Here is a 25,256-nt window from a genome sequence, read left to right on the forward strand (position 1 = left end):
TGAAAGGGATGCAACTTTTTATTTCAGATATCAAAGAATAAACCATGGAGTAAACTGACTGGGTAAATTTTAAATGATTTGGGATTGAACAAAGAAAAATTTGCTGTAATTTATGTATATAAAAAATACATTATTTGGTTTCATCTAGGTACTATTTTGTGGAGAAGAATCTCTTTGTCCGTGCCGTCAATGCCGAGTTCCCGTATGGGTATGAGTACCTGGGAAACTCAGGAAGACTCGTCATCACTCCGCTGACTGATCGTTGTTATCTCACACTCACTGGTGCACTGCATTTGAAGTTTGGTGGTGCACCGGCCGGCCCTGCAGGCACTGGCAAAACAGAGACAACCAAGGTAGGTTGGACTACCCTATAACTGTTGTACTATAAAGCATAGTTATTCGATTGGAATAAACAAAAAATTACTGTCCACCATAAAAAAATACATCGTTTGCCTGATTAGTTCGATCCTGGAGGCGAATCTCATATAACCATGGTAATCAGGAAAAAATAATTTCGGTGAATTTTCTCTATATTAAAGTAGCTAAATCCAAATATATTAATGAAATATTTTACCTACCAGATGAACAAAATCATCCTGTCAGAAAAAGAAAAGAAAAAATTACTCAGTGGACAATATCTAATGTTAATAGTTTGATGCACCATATGAAAGTCATCCATAGGTGCCACATTAGCAATTTTTGTTGATACCTTGGTTATATGATACCTACGTTAATATGAGACTTGACTGTATGAAATTTGTTACCAACGCTCCTCCCAAAAGAGGTTTAAACATGGTTGTACCAGCAAGTTTACTAGTTATAGTTACTTCTTAGTTTCCATACCATGCAAAGCTTTAAATTGTTAAAAGCTTATGTATCACAACTTGAACATTTCCTTGTTTGATGCAGGATTTGGGGAAAGCCCTCGCAATTCAGACAGTGGTCTTCAACTGCTCCGACCAGCTTGACTTTATGGCCATGGGGAAGTTCCTCAAGGGGCTAGCGAGCTCCGGTGCCTGGGCGTGCTTTGATGAGTTCAACCGTATCGATATTGAAGTGTTGTCTGTGGTAGCTCAGCAGATCAGTACAATCCAGAAGGCCCAGCAACAGAAAGTAAGTCCCATGATGGAGAGACAAAATTTATGTGTGTTTGTTGCTTTTGTTTTTGTTGTAATTTGTATCATTTTAAATTTGTCAGCGGGTACTTCAAAACGAGCCTTTCTGGCTTCTGTAAACGCCCCCATATTGGTTTGCTCCATATCCATTACATTATATTATTTTCATGTCATTTAATAAAATGAAAAAAATCAGTATAATTTTGTCTTAGCCAGTTGTTGATTGTCTTTGACTTTAATTGTTGTGTTAAGTTTGTTTATTTTTCTCCTTTGTTTTATAATTAAAGAGAATACTTTGTATTTATTCCAGTCTTTATATTGATTTGTTTGTAACAGGTTGACAGATTCATGTTTGAAGGTGTTGAGATATCTCTGAGATTATCATGTGCTGTGTTCATCACTATGAATCCAGGTTACGCTGGCAGAACGGAACTGCCAGATAACCTCAAGGTAAAAGTTATACTTCATCCCAGTTGATTCCTGCAAAAAAAACAGGCAATTCAAATTGTCAAGTTTAATAACATAAAATTGCACTTTATTTGACATGTAGATTAGATTGTTATTTTTTCAGCTCCCTGGGGAGTACACAACCTGGGCAACCATTGCACTCAAAAGGCTTTTATATACAAAATATCAACCTCTATCCTTACCCATTTATACCCCTGGGTGAAGAGAAACAATTGTAGTAAAGTCTCTTGCTCAAGGACACACATGTCATGACCGGAACCCAAACCCACACTCTGATGACTTAACCCCAAGAACATGAATTTGGTGCTCTTAACCACTCGGCCATGACACCCTACACCCTAACATGCCTAATAGCACCTATTAGACCCTTGCAATATTTTCTATATTTTATTTTGTGTTACCATTCAGGCTCTTTTCCGCCCAGTCGCTATGATGGTGCCAGACTACGCCATGATCGCTGAGATCTCCCTCTACTCCTTCGGTTTCAGCGAGGCTAAGATCCTCTCCAAGAAGATCGTAACGACCTTCAAGTTGTCCTCGGAGCAGCTTAGTTCCCAGGACCATTATGACTTTGGTATGAGGGCTGTCAAGACGGTCATCTCGGCTGCCGGAAACCTTAAACGAGAAAACCCCGAGATGAGTGAGGTGAGGTTTCGCAAAGAAATTGTAAAAAAAATTTCGCAGGAATACTATTCTTGAAGTTTTTTCACTTCTACTTCTACTGCTACTTCTACGTCATCACTCGGCAAAGTCCATAAATTAAGATATAAACGCCAAGGAACAATCTGTCATATTTTGTACTGTGTGAGGGCGCTTCTCCTGGAAGTAGTACATTGTTATGGAGGGTGCCCTACAGTCAAGTGTTTTGCTCAAGAGCAGATACCAATATTCAACCCACATTATGTGATTACTCAGCCACCACAGCTTGAGTTCAGTGCATTAGGTCACTCGGCCACGACATGCTATAAATCAAACTTCTAAGGGAAACAACTTCAAAACCGCCTTATTGGCCAAGTCATCACGATCAAAGCAGGGCTCGGTTTCATAAAGCTGTTAAGCAGACAATTCTGCTTAGCGAGTTTCTTGGCTAAGCAAGAAATGACTGAGTAACAGTCGCATCAATGCAATATTTGGATTGCAAGTTTTTTTATTTTCGCCATGTGATCAATTTATTTGTCTTTATTTTTAGGAACTGATCGTACTGCGGGCGATCCGAGACGTCAACGTGCCCAAGTTCCTTCAGGATGATCTGAAACTCTTCAATGGTATCGTCTCCGATCTCTTCCCAAAGATCAAGTAAGATATTTGCCTAATTTACTGGAATATCACAAAACTGAATATGACCTTGGAGTCTCTCTAAAAGGGAAGGAATACAGTTGGTAATCACTCTTAAAATTAATGGCAGTAAAAACATTTGGTTAGAAGCGTACAGCAGCTTTCGATAGTATAAAGCATTCTGAGAAACATTTGCACTTTGAATCAATGTAGTTATGTAGAAATATATCAGTTTTTATCCCCACAAATTTAACCTGAGAAGTGTCACTGTCGGTAACGCTTCTCAGAGTGTCTATTCCTATCAGGGATTATTCTTCCTGCGTGAACATATTCGCTCTGGATTTTTCGGTGATATCTCAAAAACTTGTCCACCTTATAAATGAAATTTTCACAAGTTGGTTTTTGTAAACATCTACATTTGTATAGGGTTGAAACAATGGAATGGTTCCATACTTTGCCTTAATGCAGTAGCTTGTGACTAAGCAAGTCATTGCACCAGACATTATTCAAATCAAAATAAACATTGAATTGAAATTTTGTTCAACAGGGAGGAGCCGATAGATTACGGTAACCTAGAGAAGTCAATTCGTGAAATGTGCGGTAAACTATTTCTGAAAGACGTGGATGGTTTCATCGGTAAATGTATCCAGCTCTATGAGACCACTGTAGTTAGGCACGGCTTGATGATTGTGGGACCAGCTGGATCTGGAAAAACTATGGTGAGAATATAAAATAGTTGTCTTCAATTTTAACACTTTTTTATGAATTGTATGTTTGAGATCACAAAGAGATCAATATATTTGTCGCTTCAACAGGCCTCAAAATTACTGAAGGCACCCTTAGCAGTTGCACTATTGCCCTGTATTTTTGCTGTGATGCCCTTTGCAAAGTTTCAATACAATTAAAACAATTCTTGATAGAGCTCAACAAGGAGAATTGCCGTGCCCCTTCAAGAGCAAAGTTCATGGTCTGGGCCCAATTTCATAAAGATGCTTAAGCAGAAAATACTGCTTCAACAATTTCTGCTTAGCAAAATTAAGCAAGATACAACATGTATCAGATACAACATGTGTGAGATGGTACTTTGGCTGGAAACCTTGTTATGTGAAGCATAAACCTTTGTTGTGCTTAGCTACTTTTTGTGCTTATAAATAAACAGCTCTATAAAATTGGGCCCTGATAATTTCTTCTTGTAGCCTCTTATCAAGAGTGGCTTTTACTTTTGTTAAGTCATAAACTTGCGTATCAAATAGAATAAAGTAAAAATATAACCGTTTTTCCACAGTGCTACGAGGTACTGAAGAGAGCCTTGTCATCTCTGAAGGGAGAGGAGGCAGTAGGAGGAGGTACCTATGAGAACATCATCACCTACATCCTCAATCCTAAGTCAATTACTATGGGCCAGCTATATGGAGAGTTTGATCTACTCACTCATGAATGGTGAGTGTGTGTCAAGGGTCGTCAACTAAGTTCACAATCCAATTTTATGGAGACAATATTTTTAAGAATTTTTGGCTCAGCAGAAATGAGCACGATACCAGTCAAAAATGGTACATGTGACCTTATTCTGGCTGGTAACCTTATTCTGGTAAGCACAGTTTTGTTGTGCTTAAGCAGCTCTATGAAATTTGGCTCGGGATCCAAACGCATATAGCTGCCTAAGCACAAAATAATAGCTAAGCAGAAACAAAATATGCTAAATGAATACAGTTACCAGCCAACATACCATGGCCCAATTTCATTTTCCTAGGCAAAGAAAATTAGCTAAGCACAGTAAGCTTATGCTTACCAAGATAAGGTTATCAGCCAAAATACCATGTATCATGCACCTTTTCTGACTGGTATCCTGCTCAATTTTGCTAAGCACAAAAGTTATAAGTGAAATCGGTGGACAGCAGCTTTCGCTAGTATAAAGCATTTTCAATTCAATTCAATTCAATTCAATTCAATATGATTATGTACAAATGTATCATTTTCTATCTCACATATTCAAGACATATTCGCTTTTGATTTATGCTTGCCTGAATAAGAGAACCAGCCAAGTTATCATTCCATTCTTTAATCGATTTTTTAGGACGGACGGTATCTTATCCTCGTTGATTCGTATCGGCTCATCATCTCAAGATGAGGAGAATCGTTGGTACATCTTCGACGGTCCCGTAGATGCGGTGTGGATTGAGAACATGAACACCGTGCTGGATGATAACAAGAAGTTGTGTCTCAGCAGTGGAGAGATCATCAAGCTGACTGAGGTATGGATAAAATCCTTGCCAATAGACGATGCATGTCTCGAACACTGGGATACGTTAAAGTGTGCGAGTTTGTTTCTTTCACGCATTAGAGCAATGTACGTGGGACTAGAGTGGTCTTTGGCAGGTCTGATCTTTACCAGGTCTGCCGTCAATTTCACCAAACTCTTCCTAACTTAGGATTAATCTTAGGACTTAGGACGAGTTGAGTTCCGTATACAAATACGTAGGACGCATTGAACCCATCCTAGTTAGGACGGGTTACTCATCCTAACTCGAGTTAGGATTAATCCTAGCGTTTCGTGAAATCGGCTGCAGTACTCATTAAAACCAATTAAGAACTCACTCTATGGCAGTGAAAGTAGTAGTTCCAGCCTATTTCCGCTTAGGTAGCAATGAATATGCAAGACAGATCTATTCAGAACTTAGCAGTCCCCCAGTCAATCTCCAAGACAGTTTTTAAACAGCATCCAGCAACTGAGTCCAGCATTCTCTTGAAGACGATCACATCATACTGATCAAAATGTTGAGTTGTCAACCATCAATTCTTTTCACAACCAACACTACTCAAAAGAGAGATTTACACATGGTGCTATCGAAAACCCCACCTAATTTTACTCCCACCATGCAAAGTTTCAAATTAACTTTTCTGTTGTTGTGCTTACTGAGTCACAGTCAGAGTTCAAATAAGAAAAAAATATTTGGACCTCCTTTCTATAAACCACCTATAACAAGTTTTTTAACAATAATTTTCTTCATCGTAGTTCATGAGGATGATCTTTGAGGTAGCTGACCTGGCCGTAGCTTCCCCAGCTACGGTCAGCCGTTGTGGTATGGTGTACCTAGAGCCTAGTATCCTTGGATTGGAACCGTTTGTCACCTGTTGGCTCAAACGAATCCCTGAGAATATCTATCCATACAAGGAGCAGCTGCAGTCGCTCTTCGATCGTTTCTTAGAGGTAAGTGTGGTTTGTCAGCCCCTTTTTCCCTGTATATTTTATAATTAAAAAAAAAGTTTTTTAAGGTATCCACTCCAATTCATTAAAATTCCCATTTGTCACTCCAATTCATTAAAATTCCCATTTTGTCGCCTCAGTGCTATTTATTTGTTTCAGGTAAAACCTCATCATAAACATGGAAAATACAACTCATAATGCGTAATACATGGTGCACAGTGATGGCCGCACAGCCCATACTGACAGATAATAAAGATTGTCAAAACGACCCAAGTAGCTGGCCAAGAGTGTCCATATAATCACAATTGAGAAATTGGGTACAAAATAAAACTGTTAGGACACTATCACTAAAACAAAACAAAAGTTGCACAGATTCCTACATTTTTTACATTTTTTTAACAAAAAGGGGCATTATTGAATGGTAATAAAAGAGAAGTGACTTGGTCTTAAATGACTGTTTAAAACCTTGCAGGGTCGCAGCCCGACAATAAAAGACCTCATCTTCGGCTCGGTCCATCATTACGACCCTGCCGGTTTAAATGGATGTTTAAGATCCTGTCACCACTCTTTTAAATCCGTATTTAGAGGCTAAATAAGTACGGAGACATCTTTTTGAAAATGAGGCTTGTAAATAAGATGTGGGTGACCCCTAATCAGCTTCAGAGATTTTTGTTTCTATAAATTTGTTTCTATAAAAATTTTGTTTTAGGAATCAATTGAATTTATCCGGGATAACTGTAAGGAGATTGTGGTTACTATGGACAGCAATCTCACCCTCAGCATGATGAAACTCCTCGACTGCTTCTTCACTCCGTTCATCCCTCAAGAGGTAAGTGGTCCAGTCCATCGTGTCATTGCCCCTATGCAAAAACTGGAACAGTGCATTGATAGTAAGGGGTTGTAAATTCTACATGTATCAATTATAATTAATACTCTTTTTCAATTGTACTAGTTTTAAACCTAAGTTTGAAAATTTATGTTAACAAGTTATGTTGTCCCTTAATAATGGACTAATTTGAGTAATGTTTTTATTTTATCATGGCCACGTTTGGTGTAAGCTATTGGGAAATAAAGGCAATTTACAGTCAGCCAGTTCCAAGCAATCTTGAATAGAACAATTCAGTTTGTCTTACTATTTTCTTGGGGATAGTGAGTTACAGCTCAAAGAATGTCTCTTGTGCTGTTAAAGTGCTCCTTGTGCATATGGTTGTGCAAATGGTTGCCTCCAAGTTGCCTGTAAAAATTACCCTGTCCGACATTATAATGTCCTTTATAATCCCCCCAAAATAACCCTTTACACCACTTCAGTGTTTAGTTGCCCATTATTTCAATCTTTGCTTTTCCAATGCTTTGTACTTTCGGACAGAATTTGTTTCCTTTTTTTTTTGCTTTTGTGTTGTTTCGCTTTGGCTTAAATATTATTTGTTTGCATGCTACTTTTGCACCCCCGCTGATGCAAACTATCACAGGCTGTAAGTGTTCTTTGCCTTTGCAAACTTTTTATTGCATTATTTAATTATTTGGTTTTGCTGTGTATTTGCTCATTTTCATATCATTTTACCATACGTGTGTTGATAATTAGTTTATGAAAATATCTGCTCTCCTATTGTATTATTTGCCAATATGCTGATTGTCCAAAAAATAAATGAAATGTAAAAGATTAAGGAAGGATTGTTCCAACATATAGTTTATTAAAAAATAAATTTACGATATCGTTAAATAAATTTACGATATGTTCTCATGAAAAAATAATTACTGTTTCTTATACCATGACATTCTCATTGTAAATGACAAGATAAGGAAATATTGTTAAAAATTGTTTTGCCTTTAACAAATAAAAATTGACTAGAGTGGGACTTGAACTTTCTGATTATTATTTGGGTGCTCTACCAACTGAGCTGTTTAGCCCTATATGTGGTCTCTCTTTTTTGTCATTATTGATTTTTGGGAAAAAACATTCATCTACTAACCTTTGTTTATTATCACAACATTCACATTAATTAAAACAATGCACCATCATCACCATCCTCAACGGACTTTAAGCATATTGTCACTGCAGTGGGATCCCTAATGTAGGTGACAATATTTGCATTTTTAAGATATCGCAGAAAATCCGTAGCGAATATATCCACGCAGGAAGAACAATCGCTATAATCTTTTTAACCACATTACTTCAAAGTGAAATGTTTCTCAAAATGCTTTACACTACCATGCACTGCTGCAGGCTTCTGACCAAAAGGTTTTATTAACTCTATGAGTGCTTACTAAAGTACACCTTCCCTTTAATGAAGCGCTTTTCCTCTTCTACTTCAGGGTGAGCCTCCAATTTCAGAAGAGAGATTGGAGCGAGTAGCGGAGCTGATCGAGCCTTGGTTCATCTTTGCTCTTATCTGGGCAGTTGGAGGGACGGTGGACATTGATGGACGGCGTAAATTCAGCACCTTCCTCAGGGAGAAGATGAAGAAGGAAAATGTAAGTCAAAAAAAATTTGTTGACGATGAAGAACATTTTGTTTCTGTACTTCTTTGGAAAATTTACTAATCTGTTCATTTTAAACCGTATCTTTTCCAAATATGACTTTATTGTCTTCAGTACCCATTTCTTATCAAAGTCAATTCAAGTACCAAACACATACTGCAATGATAGTTCAGAACTTTAGATAAGAATAGTTTTGTAAAGTTGAGTGAAACTTGTCGTCACTCTTTTTAAAAGTTATAGCTAAAAGTTGTGGGGATCAGGTTGGCTCAGCGGTTTCTTTCCCTGCCTTTCACCTCTGTGGACCTCGGTTAAAATCCCACCTCAGACCAAGCCTTGCATGTGGATTGGGTTTTCAGTCCCTACCTAATTGAGTGGGTTTTCCCCTTGGGTTTTCCTCCGACATTTAAAACTGAATTTTGTTTCTCATTTCCTATTCATCCTGTTATTGGTGCTGTTGGATGTGTAATCGAAAATAAACAAAATCCACAACTACTTTGACGGCAATTCAAACCAGTTAATTTAAACAAATTCTCTCAGATTGCATTGCAATTCCCAACTGACAACCTGGTGTACGACTATAAACTGGACGATGGTGGCGTCAGCAAACGGCCGTCTAAAGATGATGAAGAAGAAGAGGACAGTGGAAAGAAGAAAGAGGTAGGTCAAAGAAATTGGTGAATTCATTAAGGATTTTAGCCTTCGAGAAAGAAACTGCTAAGTTTGAAAAGTCAGGTCATTACCTTTTTTTTGCATTTGTATCTTAGGTTCTTTTGGTTGGTAAGCAGTTTGCAACAGCTAATTCTATTGTCTGATTTAGAAAGGGAATGCAAGCTTCCTTTGGAAGGATTGTAAAATATTTGCTTTTGGAAGGGCACATCAAGTTTAGTTTTGTAGCTGTGAATGGTTCATAAGAGTAGAGACCATTTTTGTGTAAAAACACTATACTGTTCATTACATGTAGTTTGAAAAAAATTTTTTTTTTCAGTGGTTCCATTTAGTGGTAATATGACCGAGAATGGTCTATCAGCTTCACATTACAGATTCTTATGTGTCGCACCATTGTTGTTTTATGTGTGTGTTTGTATGTGTTGTTTTGTCGTTTAGTCTTCGAGAAAGACTCTGTTAGGGTCGAAATGCCAATAATCTGGACATTGCCAAGATCAGTTTAAACCAGTGTGAACCAGTTGGAACCAGTCAAAGCTAGTATGTTTAACCCTTATCTCTATACAACAGACACTGCAGAGCTCTGGTTCAAACACCGGTTAAACCAGTTTGAACCAGTCAAAGCTAGTATGTTTAACCCATATTTCTCTAAAAACAGGCGCTGCAGAGCTCTAGCTCAAACACCAACACCAAGGCATCAGTTGAGGTTTTCACAGAGGTTAGGGTATTTGTGTTGGGACCAACCGCAACCTAGAATTGTCCCTATTCAAGTTGTTATAAAATCCTAACACCAAAATCAAAAGATTTTCAATAAAAATTCTGTTGAACAATTTTTAATAATGCCAAACCTTTATAAGAAGGAGGCAATTTGATATTGTAATTTGTTTCTATTTACCTTGTTTTTATAATGCATGATGGTTTCAATTGCTTTCATTTTAACATAAATGAGTTGATTAATATTTATCTTTGAATATATTTGTCTTTTTGCAAAGATCTAATCATGAGTATGAAAGCTTTTATTTATGTTATTTTGTTTGTTTTGCTGTTGGCATTGTTCATGTTTTTCTCTTAAAGGTTTATTTGACGGAAACCTGTTTTTCATGTTAGATTCATCATAGATGTTTGCAACTATTTACTTACTATTACTTAACTTATATTATTTGCATTTTTTTATGATGTTTATCTGAACATTGCCAATGTTTTTTATGTGATCGATTTGTACGTTTTGGTCACAATTGTTACCCATTTATAATTTTTAACAGGCCTGGTTTTACACAAGGCAACAGGTCTTGGCCTTCTAAAAGAAGTCCCCTTTGCAAAATTAAAATGGGCGTGCCCTCCTCTCAAAGATGTAAATCCAGGCTTGTTTGAAGCTTGTTTAAAGCTTATATTTGGTTTGTTTCATTAATAACATGTTTCACTCACAAATACTTGGTTCTCACAGAAAATGTAACAAATTTGTATAATACCTCTTATGCAATTAAAAAAATTATTTGGGTGGTTATTTTATTTTAGATCCGATGGCTAGACTGGATGTACGGATTGAGCGAGTGTAAAATCACTCCTGAGATGCGTTACTCGGACATCATCGTACCCACTGCAGACACTGTCCGTGGATCACACCTCATTGAGATGTTACTCCTCAATAAGAAGCGGGTAGGTCTAGGCCTCAAAATTACCCACTGCCCCAATAGCAATTGCCCTGGTCCCCTGTACTTTTGCTGTGGTGCCCCCTGCAAGGTTCCAATACAAACTTAAATTTTCCTCAGAAAGGCCCCATACCAGAGGAAAATCGCTGTGCCCCCTTCAAGAGCAAACATCAAGACCTGTAGGTCTAAAGAGTCTCCAAGTCAAATCTTGTCAAACTCTCAATCCTTGAGTTGGTCACTTGCATCCTTCCAAATTAACTCCAACACCACAAGGATATACACAAGAACCTGTTGCTTTCTGACTGCTAATAGCAGTCCTGCATTGGCTTCCATTGCTGAGGTCAAACAAAGGAAACGTGCCTGTGTGTATGTAGTTATCGCCCAAGACTCTCAGGCTATGATAAATTAATAATAATAATCATAATCATAATATCGAAGTCTTATATAGCGTACGTATCTACCAAACAAGGTACTCATGGCGCTGAGTATAATACAAACTTTCAGAAAGATAGGTAATTGCAGTGATGAATTTTGAGACCCAATTATTTAGCACCTTATAATGGTTTACAAGGTGCTACGGCGCATACAACAGCCAAAGCCAGGAACACCGAGGCGTACCCCTTCTCTTTTCGATAAGTGCACTGGGTTCTTTAACATGCGTTACACAACACATTACGTCCCATCCGAAGGACGAAGCAATGGTTAAGTGTCTTGCTTAAGGACACAAGTGTCACGGCTGGGGATTTGAACCCACACTCTGCTGATCAGAAACACCCGAGTTTGAATTCGGTGCTCTTAGCCGCTCGGCCACGACACTTCCACAAAAATTGTCATTGAGCTCAGTGAGAGCACTCTTTGGGTCTAGTGATGCCAAATGCAACAGGTTTATACTAGTAGGAATTAAAACTGTAATATGACTTCCTACATGTAGCTTCAGCTCCCCTTAGTTATTTTCATCTAAAAATGTTTTCTTCTTGTAGCCCTTACCGAGAGCGGCTTTTAGCCTTGTTTGGGGCAAACTTGCATAAAGAAACCCCAAAACCCCAAATATTCTATCATCCCCGTTTCTTACTTACTGTTTGTTTTTGTATCCCTGTTAGGTTTTGACTGTTGGTAACACCGGAACAGGAAAGACTCTAACTATCTCTGATAAACTGATCAAGAGTATGCCGAAGGACTACATCTCTAACTTCATCAGCTTCTCAGCTCGGACCAGCGCCAACCAAACCCAGGACCTCATCGACAGTAAACTGGACAAAAGGTAGGAGTTTTTGGGTGGATTTCACAAAGAATTAAGACTAGTCTTATCTTGAGTTAGGACTATGTCTTAAGTTTTTAATAACTTCTAGGACATATTAAAAGTTTATTAAAAATTGCATCATTTGGTTCCAGGCAGCATGTTGATCCCAAAGTCATTGGTTCAAGTTCAACCGGTCAGTTTCTCTCGAGGTTTATTAATTGATTTATTTTTGTCATTTCAGACGTAAAGGTGTATTTGGTCCTCCTCTTGGCAAATATTTTATCCTGTTCATTGACGATCTGAACATGCCTGGGTTGGAGGTGTATGGTGCCCAACCTCCCATTGAGCTTATTAGGCAGTGGATGGATCACAAGGGTTGGTACGACAGGAAACAGATCGGTAAGCAGACTAAGAGACGAGAAATGTACGCAGCAAAGTCTTTGGTTGAAAAGTCCGGTAAAGTTTACAGTGTAAACTGATCTCAGCAAAGTGTCTTTACCTTTTAAAGACCATAGCGGCTGCAGCGGCTTATACCAAAATGCACAGAGACTGCAAGATTTTACCCTAAAGAGGGTAAAACCAAAAAGGTCAAATTAAAGGTCATGTCCTCCATTGACATTTCCCAATGGTTCACATGTTAAGATATAATCTACATTTCAAAAACAAAACAACATATTTATGTGTTTTTTGTTGTTGTTTTTTTAAGACATCTTTCTTGAAGAAAATTGAGTAAAAACCTTACAAAATTTGCCATGTCTGGGCACATATTGAAAATTATACAGAAATTAATGGTCTTTTAAGGGTTATGATTCACAAGGAAAAGTTAGCTCATGAAACTTGACATAGGCTCAATGCAGGTTTCTGGCGTAATTCATGAGCCTTGAAGTGTGACGTCAGATGCTCAGGCTAAGAAGTTCTTGATTACTAGAATCTCTCTTTCTCCTTGATCTAGGTGCTTTCCGTGAGCTTGTAGACATCAACTTCCTTTGTGCAATGGGACCTCCAGGTGGTGGACGTAACCCAGTCACATCTAGACTCATGAGACATTTCAACGTGTTGTCATTCTGCGAGATGGAACACACCAGCAAGTTCCGCATCTTTGGAACGATCCTGAGTAGTTGGCTCGGTAAGATTGGGAGGCTCTCTCCTGGCTGCATACCATGCTACATTTGCTCCTAAGGAACAATTTTGAAAGAGTTACATCATTTAACGGCCCAGTCTTCAAGAAGTCTGTATATGAATCTGTAAACATTAAATTGGCACAGATGATCACCTTTTTGTTCGAAACTTAAGGCCAATAACTTTTTTTTGCAGGTAGAGATTCTGTATTATTTTTCTTCATTTTCTTTTATCGTTTGCCCTCGTAGCTCAAAACCCTCCTATTCAGGAGTACTGCGCTAAGATCGTTAACACTACCATCGACGTATATGAGACCATCACCACTCAGCTCCTACCTACTCCAGCCAAGAGTCACTACACTTTCAACCTGCGTGACCTCTCCAAGATCTTCCAAGGTTTGTCATTGATGTTTGTTCTCAAGTTCAGTAACCAATCACTAAGGCTGTATCTGAATTGTTGGCTACATCTACGGCTACGAATGCTGCTAAAGGTGTTGCTAGGATGTCTTTCAACACATGGTGACGCGGCAATGTAGCTTAAGCTGTAGCTGCAAGCTCACAGCTTAAATAGTAATAATTACAATACTTAATTCAGGCATATCACAATACATACAAAAATATACAAATTTTAGTACCATAAATAAAAGTGTATAAAAATATAAACACTGCCCCCTATTGTATATCATAAACTGTGGAAAAAGAAAACACAGGGAGCAACAGACAGAACAAAACCTTTATACAACAAACTAATAAGGGACTGCTCACCGGGGCTTCTTCCCACATCTAAAACTGAAACTTCCTTCCTCGTCTTCTCTCCGTTGGATTCTTTGCTTGTACAGTGATTAAGTTTGCTTTTCTCAGAGTCCTTGGCTTCACAACCAGAATTAATCAATGAAATGAAATGAAAATATAAAAGTCTAGTAGATAGCGTTAATGTAACTGCAATCTTTCAGGTATCCTGATGGGAAACGGCAACAAGATAGAGGACGTTAACGGCCTCCTGCGTCTCTGGTACCACGAGAGCTGTCGTATCTTCCAGGACCGTCTCGTCAACGCTGAGGACAGGGAGTGGTTTGAGGAGCTCATGCGAGGCAAGATGAAATCGGAGTTTGGCGCCAAGCCAGAGGAAGTCCTCCCCAGTGATACCATCTTATACGGTGACTTCATGGTTGCAAATGTTGATAACAAGCAGTATGCATTCATTGAGGATCACTCAAAGGTATGTCAGAAAACTTACCTTTTGGAGGTAGTAATTTTTTATTTTTTTTGAGCCAGTGACAGTTTTATCGTCACATACATAATATTGTTCAGTCATTGAAAATTGGGAGACTTCCAACATTAGGGCCACATAGCTCAGGGCTCAATTTCATAAAGCTGTAAGCACAAAAGACTTGCTACGCAGAGAAAAATCTTGCTTAGCAGAAATGGGGTACCAGCTAACATTCTATGAATGTTGCCACGTGTGCCTCATCCATTTTTGCTAATCAGCATTTTCTGTTAAACAGCTTTACTAAATAAGGCCCAGATTGGTTGACTCAGAACTTTGAAACACAGTCTTTTGGACAAACAAATTTCAACTAAAACGCGTCTTTTGTTTCTCTACTTTCACAGATGGTCACAGTGATGACGGAGTACCTAGATGACTACAACCAGGTCAACACAGCCCAGATGAAGCTGGTTCTCTTCATGGATGCAACCAAGCATGTGTGTCGCATCAGTCGTATCATCAGGCAGCCTCTAGGGAATGCACTGCTGCTTGGTGTCGGGGGTAGCGGACGTCAGAGTCTCACAAGATTGGCAGCTCACATGTAAGGCCTGAATGGATTGTATACGATTGGAACTCACGGTTTCAATTTACATAGTTGTAGATATTAAACTAACCTGTGAAATATTCATTTCAAAAGGGGGTAGTGAGAAATTGCTGAAAATCTTGAGCAGTTAGGTCCACGCAGGAAGAAACATCTGCAATTGGCATACATTATCTGAGAAGCATTTCTGCTTAGATTAAAATTTTGGGGGATAAAAAGTGATATCTTATTCCACAACCATAGTACTTCCAAAGTAAAGTTTTTATTGCCATTACTTTTAAGAGTCATTACCAACTGTATAGAGACCCTTTAATGTTGTTTGCAACAAAGTTCTGGTAAAACTTAAGATAAAATGGTGGTTGCAAAGGAAGGACGGTCATTTGACCACCATCTTTCAATTTGGAGAAAAACGTAACATTATGTATGTCGGAATTCCTTAAAGGAACACGTTGCCTTGGATCAGACGAGTTGGTCTTTAAAAAGTGTTTGAAACCGTTTGTTATAAAATTCATATGGTTAGATAGATATATTTGAAGTAGAATATAATGATCTGCACAACACTCGAAATAGCGTGGTTTTCCTTTAAAACATCTTTCTAACCATTATGCATTTAATAACAAACGGTTACAAACGCTTTTTAAAGACCAACTCGACCGATCCAAGGCAACGTTTTCCTTTAAGACCAAGCTGAGAAGTATAGTTTTTAGCCTTTCATCTCAGTTTTTGTAAGAAGTTTTTATTTTCTTCTCACTTCCAGGGCTGAGTATGACTTGTTCCAGATCGAGTTGTCCAAGAACTATGGTGTGAATGAGTGGAGAGAGGACTTGAAGAAAGTCATGTTGGCAGCCGGGCTGGAGGGAAAGCCTACAGTCTTCTTGTTCTGTGATACACAGGTAAAGCAGTTTGTGGTGTACAGAATGGTGTACAGAATGAGTAGATATCACATTGATACATTGAGTATATTTTTTCCATTTGCACTTCATTATCTTACCAACTTCCTCTCTACTTGATCGCAGATCAAAGCCGAGTCTTTCCTTGAGGACATCAACAACATTCTGAATTCTGGAGATGTCCCCAACATCTATGGCTTTGATGAGTTAGATACAATCTATAATGCCATGAAGCCGATAGTTCAAGATGCTGGACTGCAGGCCACTAAAGCTAACCTGTTCTCAGCGTACACCAAGCAGGTCAAACAGAACACGCATACAGTGTTGTGCATGAGGTGAGAAATAAATGTTGGTTGCTCATCTATTGGCATCTTACAAGTTGAACATTAATCTAGTTCTGATCATCTTTAAAGGGAATGTATATGTTTGGTAATTACTCTTCAAGTTAATGGCAATGACAACTTTTGGTTAAAAGCATTCAGAAGCTTTTTGAAGTATAAAGCATTTTTGGAAACATTTCACTTTGAAGTGATGTGGTTATGAAAAAAGATATCAGCTTTTATATCCCAAATTTTGAATCTTAAAAGCAATACTGTCAGTAACACTTATCAAATTGTGTATTCCATTTATGGATTATTCTTCCTGGGTGGACATAATCGCTCCAGATTCTTCGGCGATATCTCAAAATCACAACCATGTAGTGATGCACTCCCCACATGATACCACAATGCAGACTTGCACAGTGCATCTATTATTCAAACCATGTGGATGATATGTATGAGTGTAATAGTAGGAGGGATAGAATTGAGGCACTGCAATGGCCTATTAACTTTATGACCACGATTCCTTTCCTTCAGTCCGATCGGTGAAGTCTTCCGAGCTCGCCTGAGACAGTTTCCATCCTTAGTCAACTGCTGCACCATAGACTGGTTCAGTGAGTGGCCGAATGAAGCCCTGTGCTCCGTCGCTGAGAGCTTCCTAAATGATATACCGGATCTAGATGAAGGGGAAGAAATCATCACCGGACTGGTAAGCTACTTTAATCAAACAGATTAAACTTTGGAGCAAGTTTGAGTGTGCACCATAGTTAACTAAAGGTTGACTATTTTGACTCGAACCCATAGGTTGACTACTGTGGTCGACCATTTGGAACCAGCGATAATTGTGAAGGCAATGAGAATGTTGAATACCAATGGTTTGACTAGGCTTCCAAATGAGTCGTTAGAGTGAATATGTCATTGCAATGTACTTTTCTAGTTGGTGGTCAACTAAAAGTGTGCACTTGACCTTGCTTTTAGTGTTCGTTTTAGAGTGTACAGGTATTTCCTGACTTATGCAACCTTATGCCTGTCATGGTAAGAAGAAACAAATTTGATATGGAAACAAAAAATGTAAGTGCTTCAGATGGAAACAAAACAAAGATGGTAAAACAAACTAAACACAGACGATTTTTTTGCTGATTTTCCTTATAATTACCATTTTCATTACTACTCCTATTTTATTTTCCATCCTCTAATCCACAACTACTAGGTCAATATGTGCGTGACCCTCCATCAATCCGTGGCCGTCAAATCCACTCTGTTCCTAGCGGAGCTGTCTCGCCACAACTATGTCACCCCCACCAGTTACCTGGAGCTTCTAGGCATCTTCTCTAAGCTACTCACACTCAAGAAGATGGAGCTTAAGACGGCCAAGAACAGGACCAAGACGGGTCTGGATAAGGTAGGTGTTGTCGTCTGGTGTTCAATATGGGGTATGGATGGGTAGTGACGGATATGAGTGCTAAATGAGAAACCACTCTTATTGTTTGAAAAATCAAACTAATGCTGAACAACCCAATGTATAAGCCTTTTCTTTGAATTCATTTTTAAAATATATATTGTAAATTGTCGCTTGTAGCTCCTGGCAACTGCTGATGATGTTGCACGGATGCAGGAAGAGTTAGAGACGATGCAACCCATGCTGGAAGAGGCGTCTAGGGAGACGGTGGTCACTATGGAGAAGATCTCCAAGGATACGGTAAGTGAATGAAAAAAAAGTTGCATCCCCTTGAGGTACACCTAATGAATACTCAACAAATGGAGAAGAACAAGCTGTGGCCAATTAGACACCACTATTTATGCCCAATGCATGTCTTGATGAATATTCAACAGATTGTAGCCAATGAAACCAAGGAGATAGTACAGAAGGAGGAGCAACAGGCTGTGGCCAGAATACACTTATTAACATGAATGTATAATGCGTATACCTAATGAATATTCAACAGAATGTATCCAATGAAACCAAAGAGATAGTACAGAAGGAGGAGCCACAGGCTGTGGCCAAGATACCCTTGTTAACATGATTGTATAATGCAATTATACCTAATGAATATTCAACAGATTGTAGTCAATGAAACCAAAGAGATAGTACAGAAGGAGGAGCAACAGGCTGTGGCCAAGATACCCTTGTTAACATGATTGTATAATGCAATTATACCTAATGAATATTAAACAGATTGTAGCCAATGAAACCAAAGAGATAGTCCAGAAGGAGGAGCCACAGGCTGTGGCCAATATACACTTATTAACATGAATGTATAATGCGTATACCTAATGAATATTCAACAGAATGTATCCAATGAAACCAAAGAGATAGTACAGAAGGAGGAGCAACAGGCTGTGGCCATATAGATACCACTATTAATGCCTAATTCATTTCTACCTAATGAATATTCAACAGATAGTAGCCAATGAAACCAAGGAGATAGTACAGAAGGAGGAGCAGAAGGCCATGGCCAAGATACCCTTATTAATATGAATGTATAATGCATGTATACCTAATGAATATTCAACAGATTGTAGCCAATGAAACCAAAGAGATAGTACAGAAGGAGGAGCAACAGGCTGTGGCCAAGGCTAGAGAGACTCAGGAGATTGCTGACAGCGCTCAGCGAGACTTGAACGAGGCTCTGCCGGCATTGGATGCTGCCCTCGCTAGTTTGAAATCGCTCAACAGGAATGATGTAGTGGAGGTAAGTAGATTGTTACATGGTGATAAAGATTATGTTCATGATTTTTGTTTTCATAGCACTTGCAAGAGGTTCATGTCACTGTGTGAATATTTCACCTGTTAATCAAAAGAGCTTTTTTTATTACCCAAAATGGGTAACTTAATAAGCAAGGGAAACCAGTTACAGCACATCAGGCTCTAATTTTACGTCTCTGCTTATTTCAATCATCAATCTTCGCTTACAGGACAACCACCAAATTTCTGTGCTAAAGCGAAGAGCACCTAGTAATGCGAGAAGATGTGAAATATGCTTTACGTAAGTGTGTGTATTGCCCTGCTTTCGTAAGTGCTGATTCTTTGCTTACTGTCAGCAGGGCGCAGGTGTTGTTTTGGTGCACAACCTTCGCTTTTTTTCGTTTTACTTAGCCAATTCTTTTGCTTTATAGGCAGCTCGTTAAAATTTTCGTCTGGGTGATAAATGATTTCTACACTCATTTTCAAAATTTGACATGCCTTCTTTCATCGCATAAGGTGTATGGTTTTATAAATCATGTAATTTCAAAGTTACACATGCTCTATCCATTTCCATTTGTAGGTACGTGCTATGCAGCGTCCCCCGGCCGGTGTACGCATGACAATTGAAGCTGTCTGTATCATGCGTAACATCAAACCCAAGAAAGTGGCCGGTGACCAACCAGGCAAGAAGGTTGATGACTACTGGGAGCCAGGCAAAGCTCTACTGCAGGATCCCGGCAAATTCTTAGAGAGTTTGTTTACGTTCGATAAGGTAAATATTGTATATTTGGTCTGCAGTAATAGTATTTGTATATATTTGGTTTGCGGTATCACCATGTGTGTATCTACTTGCCAGGTAGAGTTTGTTCTTTAGAGAACTGTCTTTCTTCTACTACCGTGGAGTAGATTTTTTGGATGTTCGGGAGACCTCTCAGTTCTGAAAAGAACTGCCTGATTTTAACTACTACCCGAGCTGAAGTTATAAAAAATTGGCTGGGACTACCACTTTAGCCTACAGGATCGTAATTAACTGCACTACCGCGGAGACAGTTCTTGGATTGGTCTTATCAACGTTTTGACCAGCTTGCTCTAGTCATCGTCAGGAGTAACAATACAATAATCATTTGTTGATTTATATCGCAACCATTCAATAAAATGAACACAAGCGCACACAAAAATAATAAAGAAAAAATCAAAGAAATAACAGCAAAAGGACAATGATTAAAATGGTAACAACAGCAAAAATCACAAAATAAACCCTGTGTATATATCTACTTGCTGGGTAGATTATGTTCTTTTGAGAACATGTCTTGCTACCCTATTACTGCGGAATGGATTTTCAGAATGTGGGAGACTTCTATGTTCTGAAAAGACCATGGCAACAGAGTCCATTGCCTCTATGGCCTCTGTGAACTTCCAGGCCTGTTCCATACTTACCTTATCTCATTTTCAAATTCTCTCGACAGGACAACATTCCCGATTCTGTCATTGTGAAGATTCAGCCGTTCATAGACAATGAAGAGTTCCAGCCGGCAGCCATTGCAAAAGCCTCTAAAGCCTGTACCTCAATCTGCCAATGGGTCCGAGCCATGCACAAGTACCACTTTGTCGCCAGAGGGGTGGCCCCCAAAAGAGTAAGTTGAACGCTTCTTTTTTTGTGTATTTTCCAATTGTCGTAAACTCACGATCAGGGTCCAGTTTCTTAAAGCCTGGGAGCATTAAACCTTGTTAAGCACAGACAAATCTTACTTGCAAATAACCAGCCAAAATTTCTTGAAGGTTACATTGTTGCAACTGATGCCCCAATAATTGTTTGCTTAGCAAGGAAATTTGCTGAGCAGTATTTTCTGCTTGTTAGCTTTATGGAACTGAGTCCTCTTCCTTGATTATTGTCTGAATCTTGAGTCGAAATAACACAAACTACTTTTTAAAAAAAGTTGTTGTACTTCAACTAATTAATGCATAAAGGCATAATCAACCAGTTTCCGGAGAAGATAAACTATGACTCAATTGCAATTACCAGGAACGTTTACGCATCGCCACCGAAGACTTGGCGGAGACACAACGCCAGCTGGACGAAGCAAAGGCCAAGCTACGTGAGGTCGAGGAAGGTATCGCAACCCTCCAGGCCAAGTACGAGGACTGCGTAGCCAAGAAGGAAGAACTCGAGCACAAGTGCGCCCTCTGTGAGGCCCGACTGGAGAGGGCAGATAAGCTGATCGGCGGTCTGGCCGACGAAAAGGGACGCTGGCAGGAGTCCGTGGACAGACTGGAGTCGGTTATTAAGAGCATTGTGGGTGACGTGCTGGTGTCGGCTGGATATGTCGCGTATCTTGGACCATTTACCGTAAGTTTGGTTCAACAAATTTATTTCCTAAGCAGTTTGACAGTCATTAAAGTTGTACTAAACACAGGGGTCGAATTCACAAAGCACTAAGATTCATCTTAACTAGAATTGTCAGTATTACCATAGTGATTTGTATCGTGACATCACTCTTTGCTTAGAAATTAAGTTTCATTCACACTTAAGAACAATCTTAGGTCTTTGTGAAATTGGCTCCAGTTACAATACAGGATCGGTAGAGCTGACAAAATAATGGCAGACAGTGTTCATGTGATTAACCATATTGACCCATTTCACCTGACGTCATCATCAGAAAAATCTTTAATGCGCCATACTGGTGGGCAATTTCACTGTGCGTTTTCATATTTAACTCTATGCATAGAGTATGCTGTGCGTTATGCAGTGAAGTGCGCATTTTAGGCGACGCGGCGTTAATACACGTAAACCTAACTTGCCCACCAACATGGTGAGCGTGGCACCAGTCGCCGCGTGTGACGCGCGTGCAACGGGTCAATACATCAAACATCAAACCTGTGAAATTGTGGGCTTTATCTGAAAAGAACTGGTTGTTAACAACTCATTATTTGGATTAGTATGCTCTGATTGTCTTCAGTATAATTTTCTGTATAATATCTTTATTAAAGCGTTCTTTTAATAAAATATCCCTAACAAAGCGACTGCAACCTTTTCCTTTGCGATTCAGGGTGAATACCGAGCGTCCTTGTCCGAGGAATGGGTCAAGAAATTCCCAGAGCTAAACGTTCCTCACACCGCCGATCCCTCCTTCATCAATGCCTTTGGAGACCCGGTAAAGATCCGCTCATGGCAGATCGCTGGTCTACCTAGAGACAACCTGAGTATTGAGAACGGTGTGATCGTCCAGTTCTCACAACGCTGGCCGCTCTTCATTGACCCTCAGGGACAAGCTAACAAGTGGATCAAAACATTTGTGAGTAGATATTTATTTTTATAATCTTTCCACTTTCATCTTTCAAAAATATAAGTTTGAAATGCAAGCGACAATCCGTTTTTCTTGAAAGGTCATAAGTAACAAAAAGTTGTCATCATTAATCATAATCATAGTTTGTGTAATTTACAAAATTCAATAATTATACTTTGCACACTTAATAAAAGATTTCATTCTCTATACATCCTGTCCAAATGGGAGACTTTCATATTTTATTATTGTTAATTGATCATGACAGGAAAAAGACAATGGTCTAGACGTTGTGAAACTGACAGATCGTGACTTCCTACGTAGCTTGGAAAATGCCGTCCGATTCGGAAAACCTTGTCTGCTGGAGAATGTTGCTGAGGAGCTGGACCCCGCACTGGAACCAATTCTTCTCAGACAGGTAATACAAAAATAAAAATAAAATATTAATTCTTTTTAACCTCTTCCACTTGGTGCATTTAACTATTTGGTTTAAATATTTGATGCTTCTATGTCAAAATCAGGCACTTTTCAGAAATAGTGAAAATAGCAATAATGTGAAGAGAACCAAAATGTCAGCCATGATATCAATGTGATGTGATGGTTTTAAGGTAGTCTCAAAGATTTTTGATTTTTTTCAACGTAATGCAGATTTACAAGCAAAATTATACAAAAGACACAATAAAAGTAAGATGTGAAAGTCCAGGTTTAGCAAGGTGACAGTGGGTACCAACCTCATCTTTGCACGCAGCATTGGCGAAAGGTAACCGCTTAGAAATCTGAGAAACGATTCATGCATGAATCGTTTACCAGATTCTGAGTGAAGAACAATCTGATTCTTTTTTGGTTTGATGAGAATCCACATACCTAATTGTGGTAGAACCTGGGTTACCTGGCAAAGATTTAGCATCACGCTATAAACATCTATCGCTTGAAATCTTGGTTTTCCTTAGACCTTTAAGCAGCAAGGCAGCACTGTCATCAAGCTAGGTGACGCCATCATCCCATACCATGAAGACTTCAAGTTCTACATCACCACCAAGCTTCCCAACCCTCACTACACTCCAGAGGTCTCCACTAAGGTCACACTGGTCAACTTCACCCTGTCGCCAAGGTAACGCATCAACATCTTGAGGGAGATGCTAGAACATTGAATATCATTTTTTGTTGTTATACTTTAAGTTTGCTTGAAGATAAACCTTAACAAACAGTTCTCAATAAAGATACCAGGGCTCAAATTTGGGTGAAAAGTCCACATAACCGCAGGACTTCTTTGGCTCAGATTCTTTACAGGACAGGGATTTTATTTCTCCCAAAAAAGAGACTAGAATCAAAATGAGAACACAGGTATATCACCTTAACTGTTTTACATGAACAAAACACTAATAGAAGATTTATCTATTCTGTTTGGGTGATACTCTGCAGGATTGAAAGATATTTGTGAGACTCTACATTTGAACATTATTCCTTGAGACAAATAAAAACGACTGGTCTTGTCCTGTCTTGAGTTTACTGGCCCGACAATGGAATCACTGGACGCGGACCGGTAGTCCAGTGTAAAATTTGATCCCTGGATATGCATTAATTCTGGCCTGACACAATGATTAGATTAGATTAGATTAGATTAGATTAGATTAGATGATTAGATTTGTCTCTCCCTCCCCCTTTTTAGTGGTCTTGAGGATCAGCTCTTGGCCCGCGTCGTGGCAGAGGAGAGACCCGACTTGGAGGAAGCCAAGAACCAACTGATCGTCAGCAATGCTAAGATGAAGCAAGAGCTGAAGGAGATTGAAGACAAGATCCTGGAAAGGCTGAGCGCTTCGGAAGGGAACCCCGTGGATGACGTTGATCTCATCAAGACACTGGAGGCATCTAAGATAAAAGCTCATGAAATCCAGGTACGTTGACCCCTTCGTGCAGGTCACACGGAGACAAGATTGGTGTCTACATTCGCACCCATTCACACCCTGGCCATCATGGTCCAATGGTTTAGACTGCCGGATTTGCAATCACAAGGTTATGGGTTTGAATCCTACCTAGTTAACCACTGATTTTACAATGACTAGAATAAGTATTTTTGTCTAGTTACTGAATCACAAACATTAGTGTATTGTTTATGATTATATGAATTGCACAAATCAAAAAAATTGTGATTCAGTATTAACTAGACAACAATTTTGATTCTATTCATTGTGCAATCAGTGATTAACTTGGTAGGATTGGAACCCACAATATTAATGTGGTGGTACTGTATCTGATTTATTTGTATGTGTAAATGCGTTGGGCATTGCGCTAGGCATCAGGGGCCAATTTTATAGAGCTGCTTAAGCAAAAGATTTGCTTAAGCACGAAAATAGCTGCTTATTTTACACATGTTACTGGCCGAAATTTCATACCATATACATTGCTTGTGACCGATATTTAGCTGTTGTTTACTTAGCATAACAATTGAGTTGAGTCTTGGCCGGTACTCTGATTTTACTAAGCAAGGATGTTACTGCTAAAGCAAATATTTTTGCTTAAGCAGTTCTATGAAATTGGGCCCAGTACAGCCTGTTATACAATTTTCTTTGACTATTCCATATCTCCTTCTTCCATCTTCCAGGCCAAAGTCATCGTCGCTGAAAAGACTGAGCGTGAGATTGATGAGACTCGATCTCAGTACATCCCCGTAGCTGTTCGTACTCAACTGTTATTCTTCTGCACTACAGACCTGGCCAATGTGGATCCCATGTACCAATACTCACTGGAGTGGTTCGTCAGGATTTTCCTGGCCGGGATAGCAAACTCGGAGCGCGCGGGTGAGTAACTTCTTCTAGTTTTAGTGGTGTTCTCTGTCAATGATGTCTTTACAAAGTTGTCCCCAGATCTCCGTGTCCCTCATGCATATATTTACAGTGAGATAAAACTAAGTTTGATAGCTATTCCTGAATATTCCAATAATGTGCAGGAGGAAGGGTCTTCTTGCAAGCGACGCAATCTTATCTAGAAGAATGACAATTAATCTCAGTAAATACAAAGTAACTGTACATTGAATTTGCCCACATCTATTGGATAAATAAA

General features: G+C 39.1%; 1 protein-coding gene across 2 annotated transcripts in view; it reads left to right on the plus strand.

Moving 5' to 3' along the window:
- Window positions 1-25,256, plus strand: part of LOC139939614 (dynein axonemal heavy chain 1-like) — a 62,320-nt gene that overhangs the window by 22,324 nt on the left and 14,740 nt on the right. Inside the window, exons 25-58 of one of the 2 annotated variants that reach the window (XM_071935648.1) lie at window positions 149-353; window positions 910-1,113; window positions 1,452-1,565; window positions 1,992-2,228; window positions 2,773-2,879; window positions 3,406-3,577; window positions 4,144-4,298; window positions 4,933-5,110; window positions 5,872-6,066; window positions 6,773-6,892; window positions 8,377-8,535; window positions 9,079-9,198; window positions 9,863-9,922; window positions 10,720-10,860; window positions 11,954-12,114; window positions 12,335-12,492; window positions 13,046-13,219; window positions 13,461-13,607; window positions 14,165-14,430; window positions 14,823-15,019; window positions 15,777-15,912; window positions 16,036-16,244; window positions 16,767-16,938; window positions 17,440-17,631; window positions 17,809-17,928; window positions 18,746-18,922; window positions 19,496-19,687; window positions 20,382-20,549; window positions 20,939-21,262; window positions 21,963-22,208; window positions 22,465-22,614; window positions 23,147-23,307; window positions 23,866-24,091; window positions 24,799-24,994. In XM_071935648.1, coding sequence (XP_071791749.1) covers window positions 149-353; window positions 910-1,113; window positions 1,452-1,565; window positions 1,992-2,228; window positions 2,773-2,879; window positions 3,406-3,577; window positions 4,144-4,298; window positions 4,933-5,110; window positions 5,872-6,066; window positions 6,773-6,892; window positions 8,377-8,535; window positions 9,079-9,198; window positions 9,863-9,922; window positions 10,720-10,860; window positions 11,954-12,114; window positions 12,335-12,492; window positions 13,046-13,219; window positions 13,461-13,607; window positions 14,165-14,430; window positions 14,823-15,019; window positions 15,777-15,912; window positions 16,036-16,244; window positions 16,767-16,938; window positions 17,440-17,631; window positions 17,809-17,928; window positions 18,746-18,922; window positions 19,496-19,687; window positions 20,382-20,549; window positions 20,939-21,262; window positions 21,963-22,208; window positions 22,465-22,614; window positions 23,147-23,307; window positions 23,866-24,091; window positions 24,799-24,994 — 5,939 coding nt within the window. The remainder of the gene's footprint in view (window positions 1-148; window positions 354-909; window positions 1,114-1,451; window positions 1,566-1,991; window positions 2,229-2,772; window positions 2,880-3,405; window positions 3,578-4,143; window positions 4,299-4,932; window positions 5,111-5,871; window positions 6,067-6,772; window positions 6,893-8,376; window positions 8,536-9,078; window positions 9,199-9,862; window positions 9,923-10,719; window positions 10,861-11,953; window positions 12,115-12,334; window positions 12,493-13,045; window positions 13,220-13,460; window positions 13,608-14,164; window positions 14,431-14,822; window positions 15,020-15,776; window positions 15,913-16,035; window positions 16,245-16,766; window positions 16,939-17,439; window positions 17,632-17,808; window positions 17,929-18,745; window positions 18,923-19,495; window positions 19,688-20,381; window positions 20,550-20,938; window positions 21,263-21,962; window positions 22,209-22,464; window positions 22,615-23,146; window positions 23,308-23,865; window positions 24,092-24,798; window positions 24,995-25,256) is intronic. The other variant, XM_071935649.1, reaches the window with a different exon arrangement.

This window comes from Asterias amurensis, chromosome 7 (assembly GCF_032118995.1).
Source record: "Asterias amurensis chromosome 7, ASM3211899v1".
Lineage (NCBI taxonomy): Eukaryota > Metazoa > Echinodermata > Asteroidea > Forcipulatida > Asteriidae > Asterias > Asterias amurensis.